At 47.6% G+C, this 27,771-nt stretch overlaps 1 protein-coding gene across 1 annotated transcript in view; it reads left to right on the forward strand.

Annotated features, from left to right (window-relative positions):
- The window catches only part of cep131 (centrosomal protein 131), a 30,509-nt gene extending 3,028 nt beyond the window's left edge, over positions 1–27,481 (forward strand). The window contains exons 4-27 of the mRNA XM_084456530.1: positions 8,084–8,195; positions 8,529–8,656; positions 9,338–9,442; positions 9,572–9,745; positions 9,915–10,029; positions 10,164–10,280; positions 10,635–10,803; positions 10,978–11,075; positions 11,643–11,822; positions 12,567–12,758; positions 14,189–14,326; positions 14,867–14,992; positions 16,362–16,478; positions 16,726–16,755; positions 17,285–17,387; positions 18,813–19,014; positions 21,315–21,422; positions 21,904–22,021; positions 22,212–22,286; positions 22,900–23,042; positions 25,402–25,579; positions 26,781–26,977; positions 27,157–27,217; positions 27,347–27,481. Of these exons, the coding sequence (XP_084312656.1) occupies positions 8,084–8,195; positions 8,529–8,656; positions 9,338–9,442; positions 9,572–9,745; positions 9,915–10,029; positions 10,164–10,280; positions 10,635–10,803; positions 10,978–11,075; positions 11,643–11,822; positions 12,567–12,758; positions 14,189–14,326; positions 14,867–14,992; positions 16,362–16,478; positions 16,726–16,755; positions 17,285–17,387; positions 18,813–19,014; positions 21,315–21,422; positions 21,904–22,021; positions 22,212–22,286; positions 22,900–23,042; positions 25,402–25,579; positions 26,781–26,977; positions 27,157–27,217; positions 27,347–27,418 (3,058 nt within the window). The 3' untranslated portion in view covers positions 27,419–27,481. The remainder of the gene's footprint in view (positions 1–8,083; positions 8,196–8,528; positions 8,657–9,337; positions 9,443–9,571; positions 9,746–9,914; positions 10,030–10,163; positions 10,281–10,634; positions 10,804–10,977; positions 11,076–11,642; positions 11,823–12,566; positions 12,759–14,188; positions 14,327–14,866; positions 14,993–16,361; positions 16,479–16,725; positions 16,756–17,284; positions 17,388–18,812; positions 19,015–21,314; positions 21,423–21,903; positions 22,022–22,211; positions 22,287–22,899; positions 23,043–25,401; positions 25,580–26,780; positions 26,978–27,156; positions 27,218–27,346) is intronic.
- Positions 27,482–27,771: the final 290 nt, after the last annotated feature.

The following is a 27,771-nucleotide window of genomic DNA, read 5'->3' on the forward strand; positions in this document are numbered from 1 at the left end:
TGTAATCACAAAAGCTGAAACTCAAGTCCACGCTTAAGGGCCTCCTGCTTTGTGTCTGGGTCTCTTCTTTGTGTGAGGTAGCAATAAGACCTCGTTGAGAGAAAAATGGAGCCTGCAAGCCATTTGGCTAGGAGGCAGATTTAGATTTTTTTTTCGGCACGATCACCACTTTAATGTGTTACATGCACACACACACACACACACACACACACACTGCTTTATTTACCATAGAGTAGACTTGGCAAACACACTGTGTTTCACTGCAAATGACGTTTCGAGCACATGGGTTTGTCCTCAGGCCTCGAAGTCTTGTAGATAGGGAGAATGTAGAATTCTGCACACCAGATAGCTCCTGATAAAAGGCTTTTATTGCGAGTGATGTTTTCTCAACAAGGAAGAGCTTTTGTGCTTGAAACGTCGCTCGCAATAAAATCATTTTAACGGGAGCTGTCTGGTATGCGGAACTCTATATTCTCCCTATCCATCCCAACATCACAAGCAGGTCTGACAGGTCATCTGACCAGGGCGTGTTGGTTGTCCCCCACTCAAGGCTCAAAGACTAAAAGAAGTCTTTGAAGTCTTGGCTCCTAAGCCGTGGAACCATTGGGCCTACGTTCTGTGGCCTCTGTTGACTTCTTTAAAACTCATCTTAAGACTCATCTGTTAAGACTAGCCTTTGTCTAGCTGTGTCTATTTATGTTTCTTTGTCCTTGTTTTTTGTGTTTTGTGCTTTTTTTTTTCACTTAGTTTTTATTTCAGTTTCAGCAACTTAAACAATCACATCAACAATTGTGTCCACTGTTTTTTTCCCCCATTATTTCTGCTGTACATTCTTAGCCCTTGTAATATACAAATAAATTAAATAAAAATAGAAAACAAAAAAGGATGTATATACTATACATATATACCTATACATGCATACATACACATAACTATACATACAAATACACACCTTTATATACTCACACATACATACATACATACATACATACATACATACATACATACATACATACATACATACATACATACATACATATATATACACACACATAAGGAATTATAAAAAGGAAAAGAAACGGGGGAGAGGGAGAAAGGGTTCGTGAGGGGATACGTATACGAGTGTAACGGCATTGGTGCTTGTCTACATACACAGATAAAGAGATGAGATGGGTTAGGGAAACAGTTACATGAATGAATAAACCACTGTATTAAAATAGCCATGAGAGGACCCCATCTTTTAGTAAATACATCTTTTTGTAGTCTCAGAGAGTACGTAATTTGTTCCATTTGATACATTTCCCATACTTTCCCAATCCACATATTGTACTGTTGCCGACAGTAATATTTGTAATATATACTTTTTAGCTTTTCCCTCAATCCCCTCCGGCACTGCTCCCAATAATGCCACTTTTGGATCCTTTATGAAAGTTTGGTGGAACACTACTTCAAGTACCTCAAACACCTCATCCCAAAAGGTTCTTAATTTGGGACACGACCAAAATATGTGGGTATGGTTGCCAATTTGTGTACTGCAATTCCTCCAACATTTGTTTGAGTATGTTGGGCCCATTTTAGGAGTTCGAAAATATCTTATCACCTTCCATTTAAACTCTCTCCAAGTATCAGAATTAGTTACTAAATGTGCATCAGTACATATTTCTTCCCACACGTCCAGCTGTATATCTGTGTTCAGTTCAGCCTCCCATATCCCTTTTACGTAATGTATCATCCAAATTCATTCCAAGGAATATTTGGTAAAAGTTACCTATAGCTTTCTTAGCTTCATTTCCTGTTTGCAATTTTATCAAATAGTCTTCAATTGGAGTAGGCTTCAAAACCTTATCCCATTCCTTATGCTTCGTTAAGAAGTCCCTTAATTGTAAATATCTAAAAAAAAATCTGTTGGGAAGCACAAATTCCCCTCTTAACTGCTCATAGTCTGGGGCCTTTCTCGTTCGGTGTTGTTTCGCCGGTCTAGAGCGGAAGCGCGATGACGCATCGCATAATCATCCGGTCTAGACCGGAAGACGAACAGTTGTTGTAATGTTTTTACTGTAGGCTGCACATGGTGAAGTTTCGAGTAGATAACATTCGTGGTGGCATCACCAGGCATAACACTGACGAAAATTGTAAAAGAAGATGCAAGGAGAACTACCGGTTAAGGAAAAATAAAGCAAGCGGATGTTGGAGGCGGCTCTACAGGCTCGAGTCGGATGATGGGGCGGGCTTAAGGCAGTGAAGTAAATAGATACCAGGCTCTCCTCCCCGAGGAGAGAATGGTGACGCGAGGCTAACTGCTCATATGTTTTGAGGGTGCCATCGTTGTGGAGTTGGTGTAAATGATTGAGTCCATGGTGAGACCATCTTCTAAAACTTGAATCTGTGTGGGAAGGCACAAAATCCTTTATGAACCCAATATCGGATAGTGCTGAAATTGCTTTCGGCAGTCCAAATTATTGTTTTATTTTCCTCCAAATATGTAGTGTGCTTCGAGTCCATTCACCCATTCGAATTTCTTTTATGGGGACGTCTAGGAAAGGCAAGGTTTGTAGGGGCTCCATTGCCTACTTAAGCTTTTTTCGATGTCGAGCCAGTGTGTATATGAAGAATCTTGAATCCAAACTGTTAAGGGTTTTAACTGTGCAGCCCAAAAATAGTTTATATCTTAAATTCGGAGGTTTGAGCCCACCACTAGATTTGAGTAACTGCAATGTTTTCAGTCTGATTCTTGGGCGTTTACTCTGCCATATAAATATTGAAATTAGCCTGTCCAATTTGGCAAATGTGGATTAAGGGATATCAATAGGTAGCATCTGAAATGGGTAGAGAAGTCTAGGCAGTACATTCATGCGTATACTCTCAACACGACCTAACAAAGACAGGGTAAGCATTGACCAACGGTCCAGGGCTGAGTTTCCCAGAGGCATCGTAGCGCTACGTTCATCGTAGCGCTATGATGAACGCCATAGCTTACGATGAACGTAGCGCTACGAGGCCTCTGGGAAACTCAGCCCAGGTCCTTACTAATATTCTGGATTATGCTTTTGTAATTTGCATCATATAACCTTTCTAGTGACGAGGGGATTTGAATAACTAGATATTTAATGCCATCAACCCATTTAAACCCACTCTGGAGTTTGACCGATTGCAGAATTCCACCGCCTACGTCCATAGCCATGGTCTTATCCACATTCACTTTGTACCCCGAGAAGTATCCGTACATGGAAATAAGAGCCTTTAAGCGTGGGATTGTTGTTGATATAAGTTAGATATAAAAGCACATCATCAGCATACAGTGATAATGTATGTTCTTCGTTTATCGTCAGTCCTTTTATATTACTGTTGTCTCTAATCAACTGTGCGAGTGGCTCAATATTAATATCAAACAATAGTGGCGAGAGAAGGCAGCCCTGTCGGCAGCCACGTTCCAGTACAAATCGGTCTGATAAAAATCAATTTACTCTAATGGCAGCCTGTGGATCAGAATACAGTGTTTGTATCCACTTGATAAAATTGGGGCCAAATCGAAATGTGTTTTGTGCTTTTTGCCATTGTTTTATTTATTGCTGATTTTTGAAGCATTTTGTGACCCCTGTCTGTGAAAGGTGCTATATAAATAAATAAAATGTTCACTTACTTATCTTATCCTAACTACAAGATTTAGTGATCCAGCACCCAGCCTAATAGGTACTGTAGGTCTGCAGTGCCCTCACTCTCACGGATGACTGCATCGCCCCAGGTAACTCAGCCTACCACAGGATCACACAGTGATGCCAATTAGAAGTACTTTCGGCAGCAGCAGCAGCAGCTGAAAAGCCCCCACAGGTCCCGGAGCACAGAGCTTAACGCTATTCACCGAAAGCGCTCACGAAGAGGGATTTGTACTGGCAGTGGGCGGTGCACCACTCTAAAAAGTAGAGAAGGGCTTTGACTATAGGGTCGGCCATTAGGTGATATACTGCAGTTGGACCACTCCTCAGGTTCTGTCTTTTTCTTACACTTACTAACAGAATCACTCACAGAATCACAATCATTCGCATGTCACTCTAAATGTAATAAAATAAATCTTTTTTGAGAATGTTTTTTTTTTGCAAAAGCTGAAGGTTTATTTAAATTCCTTCACACCAAACGGTGATGGCGTTTATCGCCGGCGGTAGCCCCGCCCCCTTCCTCCGCGCCGACCGCATCTGGTTCCGCCTCCGTGGCCGGGCTCCTGGTGGACTGGCTGGGCGGAGGACGAGCGAACGCTCTCTTCCAGGAGGGCTCTCTTCTTTCTTCTGCTTTCCTCCTTTCTTTCTTTCCTCATTCGCTGAGGAAGAGGGGAAAAAAAAACAGAGCATAAACACCGGGCAAGTCCACCATGTCTGATTTCTATGACCCAAGTGAAAATGCCAACATGTACACTCTCACACTGTTGTGGTGTTGGGAGTAAATCCCCTTAAAAGTTTCAAATGAAGAATAACGTACTCCCGCACACACTTTCTCTCTGCTTTTAATCAGTCAACGTTTCGGTTTCTACCTTCATCAGGACAGATTTTTGTAACAATGAGAATGCGAGTTCATTTCTATGACCTTCATCTGACCCTCGGGTTTCCCTGCTTGATACCACGCCTACCTTGACCGTTGTCTTGTTCCACATTCGGCGAAGCCATCTCAGTCCTGACAGGACGCTGAAGAACCCTGACAGGGTGCTGTAGAACCCTAACAGGATCTCTGCATGGCAGCCGGAGTTTCTGTAGAGTTTCTGCTCCAGAGAACTGGCCCACTGCGCCAGACGCATAACGAGCTCCTTGGAGGTGGTCCCCCTCTTCACTTCACCATCCCAGAGTCTGGTTCTGGTTCTGGTTCTGGTTCTGGTTCTGGTTCTGAAGCTGAAGCCAGACTCGGTGTCCACATCTTTTACAACCACCTCCATCTTCCCCACGGTGCCTTGATCGGAACGGGTGAGGCTCTCATGTTCGGTGATGTTCTCAGGTTGGGTGATGTCGTCAAGTTGGGTGACGTTCTCAAGTTGGGTGACGTTCTCAAGTTGGGTGGTGTTTTCAGTTTGGGTGATGTCCCCAGGTTGGGTGACGTCCCCAGGTTGGGTGACGTCCCCAGGTTGGGTGACGTCCCCAGGTTGGGTGACGTCCCCAGGTTGGGTGACGTCCCCAGGTTGGGTGACGTTCTCAAGTTGGGTGACGTTCTTAAGTTGGGTGACGTTCTTAAGTTGGGTGACGTTCTTAAGTTGGGTGATGTCCCCAGGTTGGGTGATGTCCTCAGGTTGGGTGATGTCCTCAGGTTGGGTGATGTTCTCAGGTGGGCTGAGGGTATCGAGAGCATCTTGTGGCTGTAGCTGGGCATTTGGCGCCATTTCCGTTGTCTTTGTCGCATCGCATACGTTGTCGCAGAGTGAGATGTTTGGTGATTGTAGTCTGAAGCTGTCCAGGGTGGCAGACAACTGCTCAGGTCCCACAGTTGAAACGCTGTTCGTAAAACTCTCAGGGTCTGGAGGCTTGCGCATGGCAGGTGCTATTAACAGAGCCACTGTAAAGAGACACTTCAATATTCGAAATTCCATTTTGCATGAAGACTATTGCTAAAACAATAAGAAGCTGCTTCACTCTGAAAAAATCGTTTAGTTGTGAGTTCCTCAGAATGTTCCCAAGGTATAACAGAATTCCGTTGTTATGATGACATAATAGTCACAAAATATATCTATATCTATGACATCATAATGGTACTACTGCTGCCTTCAAGGTTGGTTGTTGGTTGTTCTGAGCAGAGCATCGCAAAAGCCTATTGGCTCGTAGGCAAAACGATTTAGAAAGTTCAAGCACAACTGCTCACATGCATCCCTGTTGCTCTTTATAAGCAGCTATAGTTTACGTTGCCAGTTTTGTGACATCCCATTCACATCCCTTACAGCCAAGCACAAGTGCATTAAACAAATATTGCTTCTTTAAATGTAATCAGTTTAGCTATACTGTAGCTACTGTATACTGCAGTCAGTCCCGCCCTCACGGTCAAGTACTGTATGGGCTGAGGACGCGCTTGGGAATCAAACTCCGAGCAGGGGAACAACGGCCATATGGATATTGCGAGACATCCACACTCTGAACAATAACCAATATTTAGAGCTGAAACTAACTGCATGACACATCATTGCTTATCCACTTTGTATGACCATCTGCTATGAATGCGCAGTGGGCTCATCGGCCAGGGTTCTTTAAAACTCTTTTGATTGTCTAGACCCTAGGGGCTTGTTTTATTATGCAGTATACGTATACATGTTAATTTAGCAATGTTTTAAATTGACAAACGTGTATGACCATGGCACAACTCAAACGGGATCAAGAAATTATTTGTCTCTTGCCGTTGACTACCGTACATATTTTGTCCGATTTAAGGTCCCATGGTGGTTTGCGCTTCTCCTTAGGCACTCAGATGTCAGAGGAACACCTACAGAACCCTCCCTTTCGACGTGACCAAAATCTGGACGGTTGGACACTAGATGGCCTAGCCCTAAACTACCACTACTCCACTCTACCCTAATGTATCCACTACTCTAATGTATCCAATATTATAAAACAATTCCTAAAAATGTATTGGCAATAGGAAAAAGTTAACTGTAGTTAGCACTCCTAGTGGTGGTCTCTGGAACATATCATAAATCGAACAAACAAGCAACGTTTTAATAGCCACCCCTCCGATTTCATTGTGTGGGGGACAACGATGCAGAGCCTATTATGTACAGTGGGGATTATTCGAGTACAACCACTGCCTCTGCAGGAAAAGCCCACACTAAGGCCAGCAAGAGTATGTATGGGTAAAGACATTCCAGCATAAGCTGAATCCCAAATCGCGCACTTAGGCGAAAGTGCAGAGCACTCGCGGCCTTGTGGCCTTACATGCGCGTTCCCGCTAAGTCCACAAGGGCTCAGGGTAGTTCCAAAACGGAATTGCTAGGTCCACAAGTGCGCCACGCCGCCATTTTGCGCACTGTAACCGCACTTACCGAAAGTCCGCAATTTCACGGACTTAGGAGCAGAAAATACCCACAGCCCACCGCGTCTCATGTGACACAGTGCTTGAGTGCATCCGAGTCATGATCCGAGTGCATCACACACAAATTATGACATTTGCAGATAACACAACATTTATCTTGAAATCCACATGCTGCAAACATATCCCACCCAACCTAATTTTTTAATTATTATTAAATTAAAACAGACGTCAATCGGTCAATTTGCAGAGCTGAAGGGAGCGTCAGAGCAGCCTCTGCGTCGGAGGAACGCGGCAGCCAATGAAAACGAAGTGGGAGGGGCATTGAGCGAAACTGGAGTGCTGTCCCATTTAATTCACGGCCCTGCACCCTCTGGCCCTTCCAGCTGACGTCAATTAAGTGCTCAGGCCTCAGGCCACAAGTGCGAGGGGCCGCAAGTGCGGTTTGCGCACTCTGATTGGGATTCAGCTATAGTTGTTGAATGGCACCTTCGCTCCCATTTCATTGTGTGGTGGACAACAATGCACAGTATAATGTATGAGAACATCACTGAGCCATGTTGCAGTTGCACTTTCTCTCTGGTATAGGTGGCGTTTGGAAAAGGGATAGGAAATGATCTCTCTCTCTCTCTCTCTCTCTCTCTCTCTCTCTCTCTCTCTCACCAAGGCCAGAGCCTGGAGGATATTAACAACTGAGAAATGAGTAGTATAATTTCCTCACCAAATGCCAGCTGCAGGTTGTCCGTAGTCAGAGCAGCAGCCCTGGGCAAATCATTTTGCCGCTGACCGCCGAGAGGTGGAAAACCGGATTAAAATACCCCTTCAACACAGAGCAATATCTCAATGTTTAAAACCTTACGGAAATAGTACATACTACTGCAGCTTTAAAGTTGTTGTTTTTTCACATGCGTAGGTTAACTGAATGGTGATGGATTGGACAGGAGTGAGGAAAGACACAAGCTTCTGCAATAGCACTTACATGTACAGTGGAATGTGTGTGTCTTTTTTATGTTTTCTTAACAAGTGGTGTTTGACTGGTGCTGTGTGTGTGTGTGTGTGTGTGTGTGTGTGTGTGTGTGTGTGTGTGTGTGTCCAGTGAGAACCAGAGCGAGGACTTCTTGGCTCTGTTTGACAGCTGCTCTGATGGGCGTAGGAAGCTGGCAAGCCTCACCAAGGCCTCGCCGGACCGGACCACCTGGAACATCCTGGTACTGAACACCGCTCTCTCAACACCTCAACACTGTTTCAACACAGCCCTCTCAACATCTCAACACTGTTTCATATAGTTTTGGATTGTTGTTCAAGATCTCCGTGAGGGTGGTGCTGATCGGTGCATTGGACAGCATCTGGCCTAGGAGTTTGCAAGGCAGGGTTGTAAAGGAAAAATAATAATGTTGGGTAGTGAAAGGAAAAATGTTCAGGCTACAGTTGAGTAAAGATTTGTAACATGGCAGTTCATCTGGATAGTGGTAGTACTGTACATCTCTGCCTAATAATCGAGGGTCTCACAAGCATGCCTGACGTGTCTCCCCCCCTGTCAGGACGACCAGCCACGGGCGTTCCCCCTGCCCTCCAGCTCCCGCAGCGCCGGCAGCGTTGACCCCCCCTCCGGCCGCGCCCGCAGAGAGCCCGGCGTCACGCTGGCGCCCAGCTTCACCGCCAACAACAGGTGGGCAGCCCCTCTGCAGGCTGTAAGGCTACTGCACACCTTCACATGTTTGTTTTTGCTGGCAGCTGCCTGGGAATAAAAAGACCTAGCAGAGGGAGGCTTCCAAACACTGTCCTCACTTGCAAAAATACTAGGAAGGATTCAGTCGCATTAGACCTTTTTCAGGTAACAATGACCCAAACGTTGTTCCCAGTGAAGCATTTTCGCAAGCAAGGACAGTTTGCTGGAAGTCTCTGTCAGTTACTGGGAAGCCTTCCCCGCCACCACACCTGAGCCTAAACCCAGGAACCAGCCCTCAGCAGCGGCGTTCTGGAAGTCTCTGGAATGAATCCGCCGCATCTCCGGTGTCATACCTGCTGAACGTCCTGGACTCTATCCCGCCACAGGCGCCGGAGTTCACAAATTCCTCTCCGCTGGCGATGTGTTTTTTCTGAAAGACGTCAGATCAATACAACCGACCGTGGCTGGCTTCGATATGTCAAGTGTTTTTTGTCAGGACATGTATGGCGTCTGTTTCGCCCGGGGGGTTGCAGAGTTGGTTGGGTTGTACACTTTCTCTTTCACGTCGACGCTTCTTCTCATGCTTGTTTGTTGGAGGCGTCTCCTGCTGCAGTGTGTGGTAACGTTTGCTGGGGCCGCCTCCCCTGGTGCGTGCGGTAACCTTTGACCTGTGTCTTTTAGGAGCAATAAGGGAGCGGTGGGCAACTCGGTCACCACCATCTTACACAACAACTACTCCGACAAACCGCTCACGCCCAAGAGCTCCAACCAGAAGCCCTCCTTCAAGTGAGTCAGAAATATCTCCATTGCTAGTCTGGGAAGACACAGTTGAATGTGTTGTGATAAAGTGTAAAGGATAGCCAGCTGAACCACGTGCTAGTCGTCTGCCAATGTCTCTATTTTATGCTTGTCCAGCAACATCCTCAAAGCCACGGTCAACGACGAGGGGACTGTGGAGAACGCCTCCCTGACCAAGTCCCAGAAGAACTTCTCCTCGTCATCCTCCGCCTCCAACAACCACGCCCAGGCACCGCCCTGCAGCCCCGGGCCGACCCGCCGCACGGAGGTCACCGAGGAGGAGGCCGAGAGGTCAGAGTTCACCCAGCCACGGAAAGGCACACTGGGAATGCTGCTGTGGTGGTTTCTTGAGCATATATTTGCTATAATGACTAGGCTCTGCCTATAGCGGAGATGGTAGTGCTTGTGGTGCTGACTGGCTTGTGTGTGTGTGTGTCTGTGTGTGTGTGTGTGTTCTTAGGTTCATCCAGCATGTCAACCAGGCGGCCATCACCATCCAGCGCTGGTACAGGCGTCATATCCGACAGCGTGCCAGCGAGGCTGCCCTCAAACGCATCCTCGCCACCAAGAAAAAGGTATCTCTCTCTCTCTCTCTCTCTCTCTCTCTCTCTCTCTCATTTCCCTCCGTGTGCATCTCTCCTCCTCTCTCTCCTTTTGTCCACCCCTGCCTCTCTGGTATCAACCACCCCATCGCTCTCCTCCCCTGTAGGAGCGTGAGCAGAGGGCGGAGGATGAGAGAAGCCCGCAGGCCCAGAAGAAGAAGGAGGAGGACAGGAAGAAGATCCGCGAAGAGAAGGCTCGTCTCGCGCGCCTCGCAGCCATACAGGTCAATAAAAATACCAGAAGGATTTTAAGAGCTTTACATTACACTATATTATATTACATTAGTCATTTAGCTGACGCTTTCATCTAAAGCATGCATTTAGCATATGAAGTCAGTGTACTACTACTCACCAGAACTCACAAGTGCATCTCCTTTCTAAATCAAGTGACTAAGAGCATAATCTATTGCTGAAGGCAAAGTGCAAGAGTAGCAAAATATAAATACAATAGGTGCTTAAGAGGGAGGATCCTGGTAGTACTTGCCATAGACAGTGCCACGGAGCCAAATCACACACTGCAACAGACGCAGTTCCCACAGTCTGCCCGTGTAACGTCACCCCCTGGTGGTGTGTTGCAGGAGCTGCAGCAGAAGAGGGCCCAGCGGGCCTCAGAGGCGCAGCACGTAGCCGAGGAGGAGCTGGAGAGCCTGAGGCAGGCTGGGAAGGCAGGCCGCAAGAGGCCTCCCAGGGGCTCCCCCAGCAATAATGGCCCCGCCTCCCCCACCAACGCCAAAGCCAAGAACACGGGTACGCTGGCCTGTCCCCCACTGATGATGTCACCCCGACTAAGGACGAGGTGCACTGTGTGTGCGTGTCCTTGTCTGTGTATGTGTGTGTGTATGTGTGGGTGTGAGAGTGTGCTTGTGTGTGTACGTGTACTTGTTTGTCAGCTCATGTTGCGTGCACATCATTTCTCCATAGACTCCAACGTCAATGTTGTGTCTGACCTGGATGATGTCACCAACCTGAGAGCTGTCTCCCCTGCTCTGTCCAATCGCAGAGATTCTCAGTGCTCACAGGTAACCAATAGAAAACGCACACCCTTAAGGCCAATTTATACTTTGTCGTACGACACTTTTGAAAGTGTCGACAGACAGAAATGACGTCACTGTTGACACTTTTTTGTGTCGGACAGGGGTGTCTTGCACCCACCAGACTTTCTAATGTCTCAGATGCCGTCACTTTCGTCGCACAGCTGATTGGATAGCTAGATAGAAGGTGCGTTCGTTGCGATGGATCAATCAGCCACGCGTCTGCAATTTACTATGGAGGTGATCAGACACTTTGCTAAAGTATAAATGCTAAATGTCAGTCGACTTTTTTTTTTCTTTTTTTTACACTTGTCGACTGAGTATAAATTAGGCTTTATTGTCTTGATTATTCTATATGTTAGTAGGGTTGGGTTAGCCTTAATATATTGTGATCTGCAGACTAATTGCCTGGTATTAAAATGTCATATTAACCACAATGGTTATAGTCACATCCTTGTCAACCTGGTCACCCACACCCAAGAGGGTTTTCAATCTCCAGTCTTGCCTAGTTGAATGCAGGTTCAGTGAGAGCCTGGATGTCTTGTGTCCCCCCAGGAGATCCTGCTGAGGTCCGTGAGCATGGAGGACCAGCGCCAGGGGCCGTCGTCGAGCAGGGCCCAGTCCAAGACCACCCTCAACGACCTGCTGGACACCCTGAAGCTGCTGGAGGAGGAGCCAGAGAGGCTGTCTGAGCCCAAGAGCTACAGCAAGGACAAATACGCCTGGATAGACCAGGTAGACACCTCTATAACACCAACACTGGATAGAAACTCTCTATAACACCAACACTGGATATAAACTCTCTATAACACCAACACTGCATAGACACTCTCTCTATAACACCAACACTGCATAGACACTCTCTCTATAACACCAACACTGGATAGACACTCTCTATAACACTAGCACTGCATAGACACTCTCTCTATAACACCAACACTGGATTATGACCATCCCACCCCCATCCCAAACAACATATCACTCCTCACATTAACACCAGTAGAGCTGAATCACCAGGGAATTGTGCTAATGTTGTTAGCTTTAGCATGGTGCTGATGTAAAGTAAGTAGCCTTGAGAACCAATGGTTCTGGAGCCTAGTGGCCCATAGGGACAGAAGCCTATCTCCTGATTCCTTAGAGTGAGGCAGCTTGATGTACAAGTACACCCCATGAACATGACACTAGTATGTCGCAGAGACCTACCCTCAATCCAACCCTTGATGCTGAGTGCCAAGCAGGGATGGGATCGGTACCATTTTTAATAGTCTTTGGTATGACTCGGGGGATGACGGGGATTGAACCCCCAAATCCCCCAATCTCAGGGCGGACACTCTAACCACAAGGCCACTGAGCTGGTGGTGGTGGTGATGTGTTGTTAGTGTTAGCTGGGTGCTAATTCTGTTAGCGTTAGCATGGCGCTAAGGCTGTTAGCATGGCACTGTGTGTCCGACTGTATCCCTCTCTTTCCCCTTGCCCAAGGACGGAGACTCCACCTCCCTGACCACCGACAACTTGGAGCGGCACGGCCAGCTTATCCACGCCCCGGCGCTGCCCGACACCGGCGCCCTGCTGTCGGAGGCCAAGCTGCAGAGCATCATGAGCTTCCTGGATGAGATGGAGAAGTCGGAGCAGGAGAGGCCCCGCTCCGTCACCTCCGGCTCCCACAGAGAGGTGAGGAGGGCGGGGGGGGGGGGGACCAGCCCAGGCCAGGGACCACCAGACAGACCACAACTAGGGGGGCTTCACTACCACTGCTCTGTCCAGACAAAACAACCTTTCTGCACTGACTATAGGTGTTTTTTTCCTTCTCTCGCCATGATGTCTCCAGGTCTCTGACATCCAGCTGTCATTGGTAAATTCTTTATTGGAAGGATAAGCCCCTTGAGATGAACCATCTTGTTTTCGAGGGGGTCCTTAACATGGTACAGATGTGTACAATACATAACAGAACAGACAAACACAAAAAAACAAAACAAATACAGCACAATACATTCATACTTAACACAGACAAAGGCTATCCCAAGCTAAGCCAATCTTTAAAAAAAAATGTCCGGCACCCACTTGCTCCTCCCAAAAAAGAAAAAGTACATTATGTTGAGGTACAGATATAAAGTTTACATACAGTACAGTTACATACGGCTAAACATTAAGGATGTTTTGTTATTACAGATAGAATTAAAAACAATAGCGGGTTGTCTGAAGATTAGTGAGCAGGGATGCCTTAAAGTCCCACTGAAACGGACGTTTGAGATCATCTTAACTTCCGTAGTTTGACGTATTTCCGACGCAAACAAGCTATGAGCTATGGTGGAACATATGTTTAGAGGAATTTGATTGGAACATTGACAAGTGGACGGGTTTTAAGAACTTTAGACAGATTCGATAGAAGGATAGCGTTGATTGACGGGTGGATTTCGTGAGATTATTGGCCTAAAATCTAAGGTACCTCTTGTCGTCATTGCACGTGACCTACCGTTTTCCAGGAAGTAAGAAATTATATACTTTGATATAAGATTACAACAAAAGTAGAATTTTGTACTTTTTTTTGGCATACATCGTTGATTAGGTGAACACTATGACCAATTATGTGAACCACAATGGGACAGAATGCTTTTTTCATTTCAGTGCGACTTTAAATAGGTGAAAGGAGGTAATAGATCTGAGTGAGCTAGGTAAATTATTCCAATCAGATGGCGCTTTAAATGTAAATTTTATCATCACTTAAGCACTAACCTACATACAAGCACTTAAGCACTAACCTACATACAATGAGTAGCTCTGACCAAGCAGTTTAGATATTGATGCTTTCACACAGCAGTATCAGTAAATGTTTAAAGGAACATGCCAACATTTGGGGAAAGTAGCTTATCTGCCATCTTCCCCAGAGTCAGATAAAAAGATACATATCATCCTCTTCTCTGTGCGTGCAGTAGGAAGGATTGAGACCCTTTAGAGCCGTTAGCCTAGGCTAATGTTTCAAATCGACTTCCAGTATTTGAGCTAAGCTCGGCTATCCAAAAGTTGGTGTGTTCCTTCAACCTTGACCAACCTGGCGTAGTCCCGCGCCGGGTAACATATTAAAGAGCCCCGTCCTTCTGCAGGTGGTGCTGTCAGAGGAGGAGCTGGCGGGGGTGGAGCAGGCCTCGGCCACGGCCGCCGAGGTCACAGGCTCCATGATGAGACTCAAACTGGAGCTGGAGGAGAAGAGACGCACCGTCAACATGCTGCAGACTGCACTGGTAGGCACGCACACACACACACGCATACACACAGACCCACAGGCGCACGCACACACACACGCATACACACACAGATCCGCAGGCGCACGCACACGCACACACGCGCACACACACGCATACACACACAGACCCGCAGGCGCACGCACACACACGCACGCACACATACAGTACACACAGGCACACACACACACACAGACCCGCAGACGCACCCACACCACACAGGCACACACACACATACACACAGGCACACACACGCACGCACACATGCAGACACATCTTCAAGGCTACAGTGAAGGCTGACGTCAAAGACACAATAATAATAATAATAATAATAATAACAAATAAATTAATTAATAATAATAATAATATAACTATTTTTATAGCAGCTTTCTTACAGCTCTCTCACCCTCTCTCCCTCTCTGTCACTCTCCCCCTCTGTCTCTCTCTTTCTCCCTCGTCTCTCTCCCTCCCTCTCTCCCTTTCTCCCCCTCACCCCCTCTCTATACCCCCCCTCTCTCTCTCTCTCCCCCCCTCTCTCAGTCCCAGCAGAGGGAGCTGACAGTGAGGCATGTGAAGGAGACAGAGAAGGAGCTGAACAGGAACTTCCAGCAGCAGAAGGAGCAGTACGAGGCCACCATCCAGAGACACCTGGCCTTCATCGACCAGGTACACTCGCTCACACGCTCGCTCTCTCAGGGTTAGTGTAGTTTTGCGTTTTTTTGATTTGTGTTTTTCGATTCTATTTGTTTTCTCTTTCTCAAAGTTTCAGTTGGTTTCCAGTGTTGTGTTGCTGGTTTTAGTTCTAGTACTCTTAGGTGTTAGGGTTAGGTTTAGGGCTAGTTTCCAGTTTTTTGTAGCTGGTTTTAGTTCTAGTAGGGGAGGACCGGGACGGATGAAACAGGGGGACGAAAGAAACGCGCTTGTTTCATCCACAGTAGGGAGACTCCAATCACTTACTTGTATGTGCTAGTGAAAGTTACTGTGGACGAGCTTCATTCGAAATTTGACCACCATCGGACAGTTTTTGACGGAGCTAGCAAGGGAAAACGTATTTGCGCCACATAAGTAAAACTGTGGTCCTACATGTATTTTTCGATTGTAGAATTGTGCTTACTTCTCAATGTTTGTAAACACATGTCATTTTATTAGCACATCTAGTGGCTGCATGAAAGCCTAGGTTTCAAGTTTCTTGCAAGAAAGTGTTTGGAGCTAGCCAGGCAAATGTGACAGGAGTGCCGGGCGGGACGAGTGACACAGAGCGAGCTGCGGGTGGACACTTAGCTAAATGGCTCCTGCGCTTAGAACGAGAGGGGCGCTTGACATTTTGCCCATGGTTTTCAAATATATAGCATCAATTGCATTAATGGAAACATTAAATTGGGTCTAATTATACATGTGTTGAAAGTTAAGATAATTACAAACCCCAAATAGACCGCTACGAAACACAATAAGCAAAACAATCTCACTGTTTCACTCGTCCCACCGCATGACAGGGACGAGAGAAACAATGCACATCTTCCATTCTCGGCCGTCTTGAATTGAACTGTTACACCACAGAACGAAACTTACAACTAATAATAGTAAAGGACATGTACAAGTTGTTTGTCATCAAAAAATGGAATCTCCATCTTTATATATTTCTGTGTAAATCTGATCAAACCAAAAAGTGTTTCATTCGTCCCGGTCCTCCCCTACTCTTAGGTTAGTTTCCAGTGTTGTGCTGATTTTAGTTCTAGTACTCTTAGGCGTAAGGCGTGACAGCTTTTTGTGTATATAATGTTTGAAGTGGACACTGTCTCTCTCTCTCTCTCTCTCTCTCTCTCTCTCTCTCTCTCTCTCTCTATCTCTCTCTCTCTAACTCCCCCCTGTTCAATTTGCTTTATCGGCATGACATATTTGTGCATTGTGTTGCCAAAGCGTTTTAGATACATGCCAGTGTACGTCAATTAAAACAAAAAACACAATAGAAGTAACTAATACGTAGTAACAGTGACTAACAGTAAAAATGTCTCCCTCCCCCTCTCTCTCTCTCTAGCTGATAGACGATAAGAAGGCCCTCAGTGAGCGTTGTGAGGGAGTGGTGACAGAGCTCAAACAGGTGGATCAGAAGTACACCAAGAAGATCACCCAGATGCAGGAGCAGCACGAGATGGTAGGAGTCCCCCTCTCTCCGCCCACCTCGAGCTCGAGTCATCGATCTCTGTCGGCTGGAACAGGGAGATTCTTTCTGTGTGTGTGTGTGTGTTATCTATGTAAACAGTCTTTCCCCGCCACCTCCGCTCAATGCTTTTATCTCTATGGCACATGTGCCTGCTTGCTGCGCTGCTATTGTTGCCTTTTAATCTGTCCGTTTCTCTCTCTCTCTCTCTGCCTGTCTCGTCTTCTCTTTCTGGCTCTAGGTGTGGCAAATTCTGGGTCCCTTGTGCGAGGTAACATTTTCTTTCCTAACCCCCCCCATCATCATCATAATCATCGTCTCTGTCATCATTAGCCATCTTTTTTTCCTCTCTTTCATTGCTGACGTGTCCCATGGGCCCGTCTGTCTGCCTGTCTGCATGTGAGTCTGTCTGTCTGTCTGCCTGTCTGTGTGTGAGTCTGCTCAGTCTGGTTGCTGTAACATATTTGGATCCCATCCTCAGATTAGCTGGTTAACTACTGTGTGGCCGTGTGCGTCTCCTCACAGTCACGCTTGGTTTCCACCCCTCCCCCTCAGAAAAGGCCAAACCCTCTCCTCCCGTCCTCTCACTCCCCTCCAGCCCCCTCCCCTCCCCCCACATCTGTTGGTTGGTCACATGACGTGATGACGTGACGAATTCCCCACATCGCTGCTTTTTCCGAGTTTTCCCTCGTGGCGTCACGGGATGGAGGCGGAGCTTGTGGCTCTCCTTGTCACCCGGGTGTCGGTGGCCTCTTCACCCGTATTCCCAGCCCTGACCCCTGACCTCTCTCACCCTGCAGGAGATCAAGAAGCTGAAGGAGCTGATGAGCGCCACTGAGAAGGTGCGGCGTGAGAGGTGGATCGACGAGAAGACCAAGAAGATCAAAGAGATCACCGTTAAAGGTAGAGAGAGAGAGATTGATTGATTGATTGATTGATTGATTGATTAACTGTTTGGTTGTTCTTGTCATGAATTGTAGTTTTTGTTTTTTGTTGACCCCTTTGGCAATATTTGCTGTGTACAGAATCAAATCTTTATATGTATAGTGCATTTCATACACAGAGGCAACACAGCATGCTTTACAGAGAGCATACACTATGGCTTAGTTCACATGGCAGGTCTTAATGCTCAATTCCGATTTTTTACACAGATCCGATTTTTTTGTTTAGCTGTTCACATATATTTGACTGCCGTGTGAACAGCCCACGCCCTGAACAGACCCGCATGCGCAGAAGAACAATAACAAAGACGTCAGGACGTCACGCGCAGAGCACTGTTTACGGAAGTAACGTTAACCATGGATAACGTTCTATTAATACATCCATGATAACGTTACAACCACAAGTGAAGTTGGCCTTTACTACGGGTTGATTTTCAAGTAGGCTATTTGTGCAGTGGAAGCCTGCGACGGTATGAGCAAATGATACCGAGAAGAAGGATGAGAATCGTCTTGTGACGTGCAGTATGCACACCATAGAATTTGCAAGTCACCGCTCTAGAGATGTAAAAGTAGCATTAAACGCGACATGACTGTTCAGAGGGCGGGCGCGTTGCAAAACATCAGACATGTATCCGATATAATACCACCTCTGAAAGCGACCCAGGTTGGATTTAAAAAAAAAAAATAATAATAATAATAATCTGATTTCATGTGACTTGCGCTGTTCAGACGGTCATGAAAAAATCTGACCTGAGTCGCATGTAGGCAAAAAGATCAGATTTGGGTCACATTTCACTGCCGTGTGAACAAAGCCTATGTCATGCCAATGAAGCAGTTTGAATTTAGAGATAGAGAGAGAGTTGTAGCAATACACACAACATACACTCAACAAAAATATGCAGCAGTTGTACGTAATGGTAGTAAAGAAGTAGAAGTATGCAGTTCGGAACGCAGCCTCTCTGTCTATCTCCTGACTGAGCGCTGCTCTGTCTCTACTCTGCTCTGTCTCTGCTCTGTCTCTACTCTACTCTGCTCTGTCTCTACTCTACTCTGCTCTGTCTGTGCTCTGCTCTGTCTCTACTCTGCTCTGCCTCTACTCTGCTCTGTCTCTGTCTCTGCTCTGTCTCTGCTCTGTCTCTACTCTGCTCTGTCTCTACTCTGCTCTGTCTCTACTCTGCTCTGTCTCTACTCTACTCTACTCTACTCTGTCTCTACTCTGCTCTGTCTCTACTCTGCTCTGTCTCTACTCTGCTCTGCTCTGTCTCTGCTCTGTCTCTACTCTGCTCTGTCTCTACTCTGTCTCTACTCTGTCTACTTTGCTCTGCTCTGTCTCTACTCTACTCTGTCTCTACTCTGTCTCTACTCTGCTCTGCGCTGCCCTCTGCAGGCCTGGAGCCGGAGATCCAGAAACTGATCTCCAAGCACAAGCAGGAGCTGAAGAGGCTGCGGGTTCTCCACGAGGCGGAGCTGCTGCAGGCCGACCAGCGCGCCGCCCAGCGCTACGTCCAGCAGGGGGAGGAGCTGAGGCAGACGCTGGAGAGGGACCGCGATGAGCAGTGTCAGAGGGAGAGGGAGCTTGCCAAGCAGAGGTACACACGCGCACGCACACACACACACACACACACACACACACCGGGATACTGGAGAGAGAGGGGGCTGGCCAAACAGAGGTACACACATGCATGCACACACACACACACACACACATACACACACACACACACACACACACACATACACCAGGATACTGGAGAGAGAGGGGGCTGGCCACACAGAGGTACACACATGCATGCATGCACACACACACACACACACACACACACACACATATATACTGTAGTATAAAATTGCAGCCTAGCGTTGTAGCTACGAGCAGAGTCTCATGTTTCTAGACCAACCAGATGTTTCTAAATCGACCAGCCAGTTGGATGCAACCTACCTCACTACTCGACATCTGCGCTGTCTAGAAACGTAAACAGTGTCATATTCTAAACATAAAAAAGAACACCTTCCGAAAGACTTACAGTATGAGCTAGGAAATGCATTCAACATGTTTATTAGACCTAGCCTGATATTAGACCGGGTTGTCAACTCATTACACACCATTCTGACGTTGCTTCCAATCTAACCAATTTCCAATGGGGGGGGGGATTCAATTTTCCCTAACCAATCACTAGAGACCAAAGTATCCGCCTGAATCTAACTTCATTGCTGATGCATAGCCATTACACCCAGACAGGGCTTCCCTCCAGTAGCCTTCACATCCCAGCGTTTCCGCTGGTAAGGTTTTGCTGTGGCGCACCGCCACGGCAAGATCCTTGCCGCCACACCAAATATTTGATACAAAAAACAATAATACAAATTAGGCTATACTGTATATATAAAAGTCTTAAATTAAACATCTTAAACTTTCTAAATATTTCTGCCTAAATGCGCTTTCAAAACCACTGTCATGCCAACATTAGGACTATTTATTTTCAATAAGACTATAGGCCGCTCCATGCTGGTCCTTTCTGAGGTGATCGGAAGACTCGACGCGTGACCAGCACCACTATTTATGCCCCCTGCAGTCAAAATAGTCTGAAGCGTCCACCATTTTGGCAGCCATTTTGGAAAATGGCTGACACAGCTGTAAAAGGTCCCTCCTGAAGTGGTTCTACGTCTGAAATTAATCCTTGGTGTGTATAGATCATATTCTGAAAGTTTCATGCTTTAGTCATAAAATGCACAATACCTTCCATATATGAACTTATCTGCAGCGCTATAACGGTCATTAGTTGTGAGGATGCAGTGATATCCCATTAAATTAAATCTCTGGTGGGCCGCTAATGTATAATAATGTAATGGCTGCTGCTACCCTAATGTTACAGGATGATAGAAGCCAACAGTTCGCTAGCTAGCCAGCTTATATCACCAGTTGATAATTTGCCACAATGGAAAGACAAGTGATGTTAGTTTAGGTAAAGTTAGCTAGCACCAACCTAGCTGGTTTTCATGTGGCTAATGCCTAACGTTAGATACTTAGTTTACCAGTAGCTAGCTAATGCTAACGTTACTTACAGTTGCGGAGAAAAAGCTCCTGATATCCCTCATCCTCTTTTGAGGGGGAGGCGACATTGTGGTGGATGTACCTAAACGGCTGTTAGAATCACAACTGGTTGGCTTGCTGTCAGCGTCTGTCTGTAAGGCTGCTGATCTTCAGATCCAACGAAAATGCAACAATCTATCTCAGCCAAATGAGCCAATCAAACATGAGTTAACGGTCTAATGTAACTCTGAACATAATGCAAACTAACTCACTCAAAATGGTACGGCCAATTCTATCCTTCCAAACTATGGGAAGGCCATCTAAATGATCTAATCTGCACTCCAAAGATAATGCGAACAAGGTTGCTTAAATGTTGGTAGGGACAATTTGGGCCTCCCTAAATGTTGGTAGGGACATGTCCCGACCGTCCATACGCAAACCTACGCCCTTGGTGTGCGGTGTGTGTAACATGTGATATGTGTGTGTGAGCCAATGTAGAGTACAGTCAGTGGTCATATGCAGGTATTGCAGAGGGGACAGAGTCGAGCCTTGTTGATGGTCTTGGCCCTGACGGACCGGAGAAACAGTGTGGGAGTCTCCAAGTGAGTCTCCAGAGTGTCAAATGAAGAATGTTGTGCAGGGGGGTGGCATTCTTTCTCTGGTGCCATTGTGTCGGTGTTTGAGAAGAGCTTATGCCTCAGTGAGTGTATCGCTTACCCACGGGTTCATGTCCTTGTCTTTGTGTGGACATCCTTGTCTTTGTGTGTCTGTCCGTATGGGTGCGTTTGGTGATTGTCTGTCCGTGCGCGGGTGTGTTTGGTGTGTGTGTCTGTCCGTGTGTGTGTTTGGTGTGTGTGTCAGGTTCGAGAAGCAGCTCCAGGAGGAGGAGATGTCACTACAACAGCAGAGGAGGCGTCTCTACAAGGAGGTGGCAGAAGAGAAGGAGAGACTCGCCCAGCTGGCCGCCAGGTGAGCTCCAAGACTGAATGACTTCATCCAACCTGGACCTCACAGCTGCTCAGCAGAGTGTGTGGACCCCTACTGGGTGTACTGGTGTAGCTGACCCCTACTGGGTGTACTGGTGTAGCTGACCCCTACTGGGTGTACTGGTGTAGCTGACCCCTAGTCATACTGGGTGTACTGGTGTAGCTGACCCCTAGTCATACTGGGTGTACTGGTGTAGCTGACCCCTAGTCATACTGGGTGTACTGGTGTAGCTGACCCCTAGTCATACCGGGTGTACTGGTGTAGCTGACCCCTAGTCATACCGGGTGTACTGGTGTAGCTGACCCCTAGTCATACTGGGTGTACTGGTGTAGCTGACCCCTAGTCATACCGGGTGTACTGGTGTAGCTGACCTGTACTGGGTTTAGTTAGTAGGTTTAGCTATGCGGTCTGTTTGTTTGGGAGTCGGTATGTGAGCTCGCTGCTCTCTGCTGCCGCCCTGCAGGCAGCGTGCAGAGCTGGACGACCTGCGCAGGCAGCTGGAGGACAACAGCTCGTTAGCAGGCCGCGCCTTGAGGGAGGAGCTGGAGAAGACCAGGGAGGAGCAGGAGAGGAGGCACCAGGTACCACACCGCCGCTGACACACCCATCCACCCACCCCAGGGGGACGTCCGGAGCCGGGGGCCGTGCCAAGCAGAGAGGGGGGGAACTGATTGTGTGTGTGTGTGCGCTTGTGTATGTGCGCTTGTGTGTGTGTGTTTGTGTGTCTTTGCGTGCGTGTGTGTGCGCGTGTGTGCGTGCATGTTCTTCTAGGTGGAGATGAAGGCATTAAGAGAACGTCTGGACATCGAGAAGCAGACCTGGGAGGAGAACTACATGAAGAAGGAGGTGTGTGTGTGTGTGTGTGTGTGCGTGCGTGCGTGCATGCTCGCGCGCGCCAGCCATAAGATGAATGGCAACCGGACGGCGTTTTCAAGTAGTGCTCCTTAGCTCGAACAATCCAGCCCACAGATGCCTCTGTGAAGGCGTGTTCTTCGGTGGGGGTTTTTACAGGATGTTTTGTCAGCGTCTGTGCCCTATACTGTACGTGCCCCCGAGGCCTTCTCGGAGCCGGGTTCCTTCCTGTCCCTGTTCACGTCAAGATGGAGATTGACGGCGCGTGACGCACATGGAAGGAGGAAGTGAGGTGTAAACTGTAGCGCAGAGACAGAGCGGGAGAGAACATGTCTGCACCCCCCTCCTCACCCTGACTTTCACCTAACCAGGCCGTGCCGTCGCTGGTGCGGGCAGGCGGGCATGTGTGTCCGTGCCGTGTGTGTGCACGTGTGTCCATGCTTGTGCTGATCCTCCAGGTGCGTGTGTGTACGTGTGTCCGTGCTTCTGCTGATCCTCCAGGTGCGTGTGTGTGTACGTGTGTCCATGCTTGTGCTGATCCTCCAGGTGCGTGTGTGTGTACGTGTGTCCGTGCTTGTGCTGATCCTCCGTGTATGTGTGTCTTCAGGAGGCGTGGCTTTTGAGTCGAGAGCGGGAGCTGAAGGAGGAGGTCCGTCGTGGGCGGGACAAGGAGATTGAGCTGGCCATCCAGAGACTGGAGGAGGAGACCAGCGGCGCCCAGGAGGAGTGTGAGAGGGCTGCTGACAACAGGTAGGTGTGTGTCTGTGTGTGTCTGTGTGTATGTGTGTGTGTGTGTTTCTGTGTGTGTGAGTGCGCTTGTTCCTAGCCGAGTATAGAAACCTAGCCAGGCAAAGTAAGTTGTTCTAGCTAGGTAACTATTGTAAAGCTAGCTAGATAATCAAATCAAATCAAACTTTATTTGTATAGCGCATTTCATACACAGAGGCAACACGATGCGCTTCACAGAGGGTAATGGGGTGGGGGGGCACCCCTACATTTTCCAGAGGGAAGCAAAGAAACAGTTTCACCTTGGGGCCAGAAAAGTGAGCCGCAAAAATTCTTCCCTGACCTCTCTCATCAAGATGATCGAGCAAGCTCCAGGAAAATGTTTGTCTATTGGCTAAGAACATATACAGAGCAGTAAACATGGGCTAAATACTTCATAAGAGAGACATGACTAACAGTAGAGTGCACAAATAGTTACAGAGAAATTGCCTATGTACTGTAGTAGTCTTGATACTTTAACAATGAAAACAGGCAGACAACAGAACTGCCAGTTGAGACTTGGTGTGTTTATTGACAAGGCATCAACAACACTTTGTCCCAGATGGTAGCTTGAAACTGAGTTCAATCAAGGACAATCACTCTTTAATGTAACATTTTGATAATGACGTAAGGGCACAATATGATTGGACAGTATGAATGGTGTGATAATCATAAGTACCTGGATCCCAGGTGGGTGCTCGATGCTGATGTGTCAGGTATTCATACAAAGGTTGCATAAACAAGCGGTACATTTCCACTAATCTGAGGCTGAATCGGTCCAATATGTCAATGTGACCAGACAAGCGGGCACTTGTTGTTTATCTAAGGCACTTTATCAACAACTTATCAGTCTGGTACATCTTTAGGGCTGAGGGTTTGATGCGTGCCCACAAGACCTACATGTTAGGCTATTATGTGTTAGCTATCCCTGTAGTCTAGAATATGATATTTAAGTGAATCATATAACAAAGCACAGTAAGCACTTAGCAGGACAGGCTCATGGAGAATGCCGCAAAGCAGAGGTGGGGAGACAGAAAGCAGATCCAAGAGTAAAAAAGGGGTAGGGTTGGCTGGATAGGGACAGCTGACGACACAGAGTGGGAAGGAGCTGGTCACAGGCAGGGGGCCTTTACAGGAGCCATTTGGTGGATCTTGGCCAAGGACGGTGGGGGAGTTCTCCGGGACCTGCTACAGGGTGGCCTGTAGGAGACAGGGGGTGTCCACAGGACCTGTTAAGACTATAAGATACACAATGGAGGAGGGAGGAGGACAGGGTTAGTGGCTGTCCTGGACATCCACAGCAGACACGGGGGTATCTATCGGACTCAGGGTGGTCTGCAGATAGCTACCGGTCTGGTTAGTGCTACTAGTCAAACTATAATGAGTAGCTATCATGTGTCTGTCACAATCTCTCATTGGCACTCCCTCCTCTCTCCTCCTCCACATGTCCATTGTCGCATTTCTTTAAGTAAGGCTGACACACCAGGACAGGCTGACACCAGGACATGCAGGAAATGCACCAGTGTTTGTTAAAGCTACAGTATCAACTATGTGCTATCAACTCATGTGCCCTTTTGGCTCACTGTCAAACCGAGTGAGTCTGCAACATATTATCAGTACAGGTTTCAGTCAAGTAAGACCAAGACACCAGCATCTGAAAAAATGAGGGAGAAAATAATTCCCCCCCAGCTTTGTCACCTTTTATCCCTGATGAGTTTGTCCCCCCGATGAGTAAGACTTTGTTATTCCTAAAGGAGCTCCTAACAAAGATGAGATGACTTGGGTGCAAGGCCTTTACAGTCGTCAAATCAAATGGTTGACCCAAAACAATTATCCTTGTCTACACAGTAAATGTTGAGGTGACACACACAATACATTTTGTATTGATCAGCTATGACACAGAGGAGTCTTATTGGTGATGGCATCCAAGGCCTAGATTTGTCATTACAACAATCGTAGAGCACCAAGCCATTGTGGTGTTGGACGGTGTTGTCTACAGCAATGATATGTCTATAGACTATACAGTAGGCCAACGGGATAAAATAATAACCACATTTCCCTTGTGAGTGGAGACATTTTCTGCAGTCTACATGCAATTGTAGTTGTTTCAAGAATTTCCCCAGGTGGATTATTTGGCCTTTCTACGCACTAGTCCTGCACAAGAGCGTCAGTCGCTGCACCGAGGCCGCGTGGAGCACGGGGTGAAGGTTTAGCGTGTTCTACTCCCTCTAGAGGTGGCGAGCGGCGTTTGGCGCAGCCTGGCGGGAAAGGGCGGAAAATTGGGACTACAAGCGCTTTACAAGGCATGTTCATGGTGGTGTGTGTGTGTGTGTGTGTGTGTCAGGGTGAAGCGCGTCAGGGACAAGTACGAGGCGGAGCTGAAGGAGCTGGAGAGCTCTGAGCGTGCGTGGATGGAGAAGCAGCAGGAGATGAAGAAGAGGCAGGCGGACATGGAAGCAGAGCTGCTGCGTCTGCAGGCCCTGCTGAGACAGAGAGACCAGGAGGTGCAGGACATCACCCAGGTACAGTACTACTGTAGATATCACCCAGGTACAGTACTACTGTAGAGAGATCACCCAGGTACAGTACTACTGTAGATATCACCCAGGTACAGTACTACTGTAGAGAGATCACCCAGGTACAGTACTACTGTAGATATCACCCAGGTACAGTACTACTGTAGAGAGATCACCCAGGTACAGTACTACTGTAGATATCACCCAGGTACAGTACTACTGTAGATATCACCCAGGTACAGTACTACTGTAGAAAGATCACCCAGGTACAGTACTACTGTAGATATCACCCAGGTACAGTACTACTGTAGAAAGATCACCCAGGTACAGTACTACTGTAGAGATATCACCCAGGTACAGTACTACTGTAGAGATATCACCCAGGTACAGTACTACTGTAGAGAGATCACCCAGGTACAGTACTACTGTAGATATCACCCAGGTACAGTACTACTGTAGATATCACCCAGGTACAGTACTACTGTAGATATCACCCAGGTACAGTACTACTGTAGAGACGTACGCTCACCCCACCAGTCTTGTTCTTAACATGCATAATTATAAAAGGGAAAATTCACACTCACCAATAAGTTGAACTGCTTATTTTAATGCATAGTCGAGCAGCAGTTTCAGCCCTCCGGCCTTCGGCAGCGTTTACACCGTCTAGGCGGAAATGAGCCAGTATAGATAATCACCATAATTAACTCATTACAACACCAAATACAAAACCATAGAAAGTACACCATTCTGATCAGGGCCACAGGCCATGAGGCTCATAGGCTGAGGTTTCAGGGGGTTGAGTTAGTGAACCCTTTAAAGAGAGGAGGAGACGGGTTCTTACTCTCACAGACAGGCCTGTTGGGTTCACGCTCTACTGACTGAATTCCCTAAAGCGCTGAATGAGGAACTAATGTCGCATTGCTATCTGTAATATCCATGTTTGAATATTGTACTTTCTATGGTATATCTATGTGTATATACATTCATTTTGGTGATGTATTGAGTTTATTATGGTGACTGTCTATATCTCCATATATCTATATATACATACGGTATATATATGTATATGCTCTGCTGTGCTATGCACTGAAATAAGCAGTTAAACATCCCTTCTGAGATAATACAGAGAGCGCAGCCATGCATCAGGATGCATGTTAAAACACAGATCAGTGATTGGTCCGTCCATCTGCTCCCCCCATATCCCCAGGTCAGGGACAAGCTGGCGGACGAGCGGCGCAGCCTGGCCGAGGTGATCCGGGCGGAGTTCGCCGAGCGCCTGGTGGTGACGGAGGACGAGAACCGCCGGATGAAGGGGGAGGTGTCGGAGGTCAGGGCACGGCTCCGGCTGGAGGTGGAGAGGGTCACCCGGGAGAAGGAGGAGGAGCTGGCCGAGGTCCACCATCGGTGAGGAGGGAGCGAGGGCCGCCTGGGGCTAATCATTTAATCATTTAGTTATTTTTAATCATCTCTTTTTTATTTATTTATGAAAATTACATTTGAAATGACCAAGAAAGCTATTGGCTTCTCCATTTCTGTGCCACAACTCATGGTACCTAACACGTTTCTACCCTCTGATTTGCTAGGGTGAAGTCGGCCATCCTGAAGAAGGAAGAGACTGTCAGCAGCCTTCGGAAGCAGCACGAGGTGACTGGCCTGTTATGCGGCTCCTAACTGTATCTCCCTGTCAGGAGGGCTTTACGCTAAGTCAACACAGGAAAGACGCCCGGGACACGGAAGCCGATGACTGACGAACCCTTTTCTGTCCTCCGATAGGCTGCCCTGAAGAGGGCGGACCACCTGGAGGCCCTGTTGGAACAGCAGAGGAAGCAGCTGCTGGAGAAATGACCGACGGGAGGGCGGGATCTGTCCCTCCTCCTCCTCCGTCCTCCATCCATTCTGTCATCTGTCACTTCCCTCTGTCTGTCTCTGGTCTGGTGGCTGTCAGCTGGCGGGGGGGGGGCGGGGTCATGAGGAGCTGACGGGTCTGCAGGAGGAGGCTGCAGAGAGGCTGGCCAGGCCCGGCGGGACCCAGCGGCCGGCACAGACGAACAGACACTCGTTTCTGCAAAATATCATGTGGCACGATGGGGAAGCCCCCTCGTTCCCCACACAGGCCGCCACAGGAAGAGAGAGGGAGCGAGAGAGAGCAGTTCCAGATGTTGCTGAGCCAGCCTGGGCCTGTGCTTTTGCGGGGGGGG

The sequence above is a fragment of the Borostomias antarcticus genome (assembly GCF_949987555.1).
Source record: "Borostomias antarcticus genome assembly, chromosome: 22".
Lineage (NCBI taxonomy): Eukaryota > Metazoa > Chordata > Actinopteri > Stomiiformes > Stomiidae > Borostomias > Borostomias antarcticus.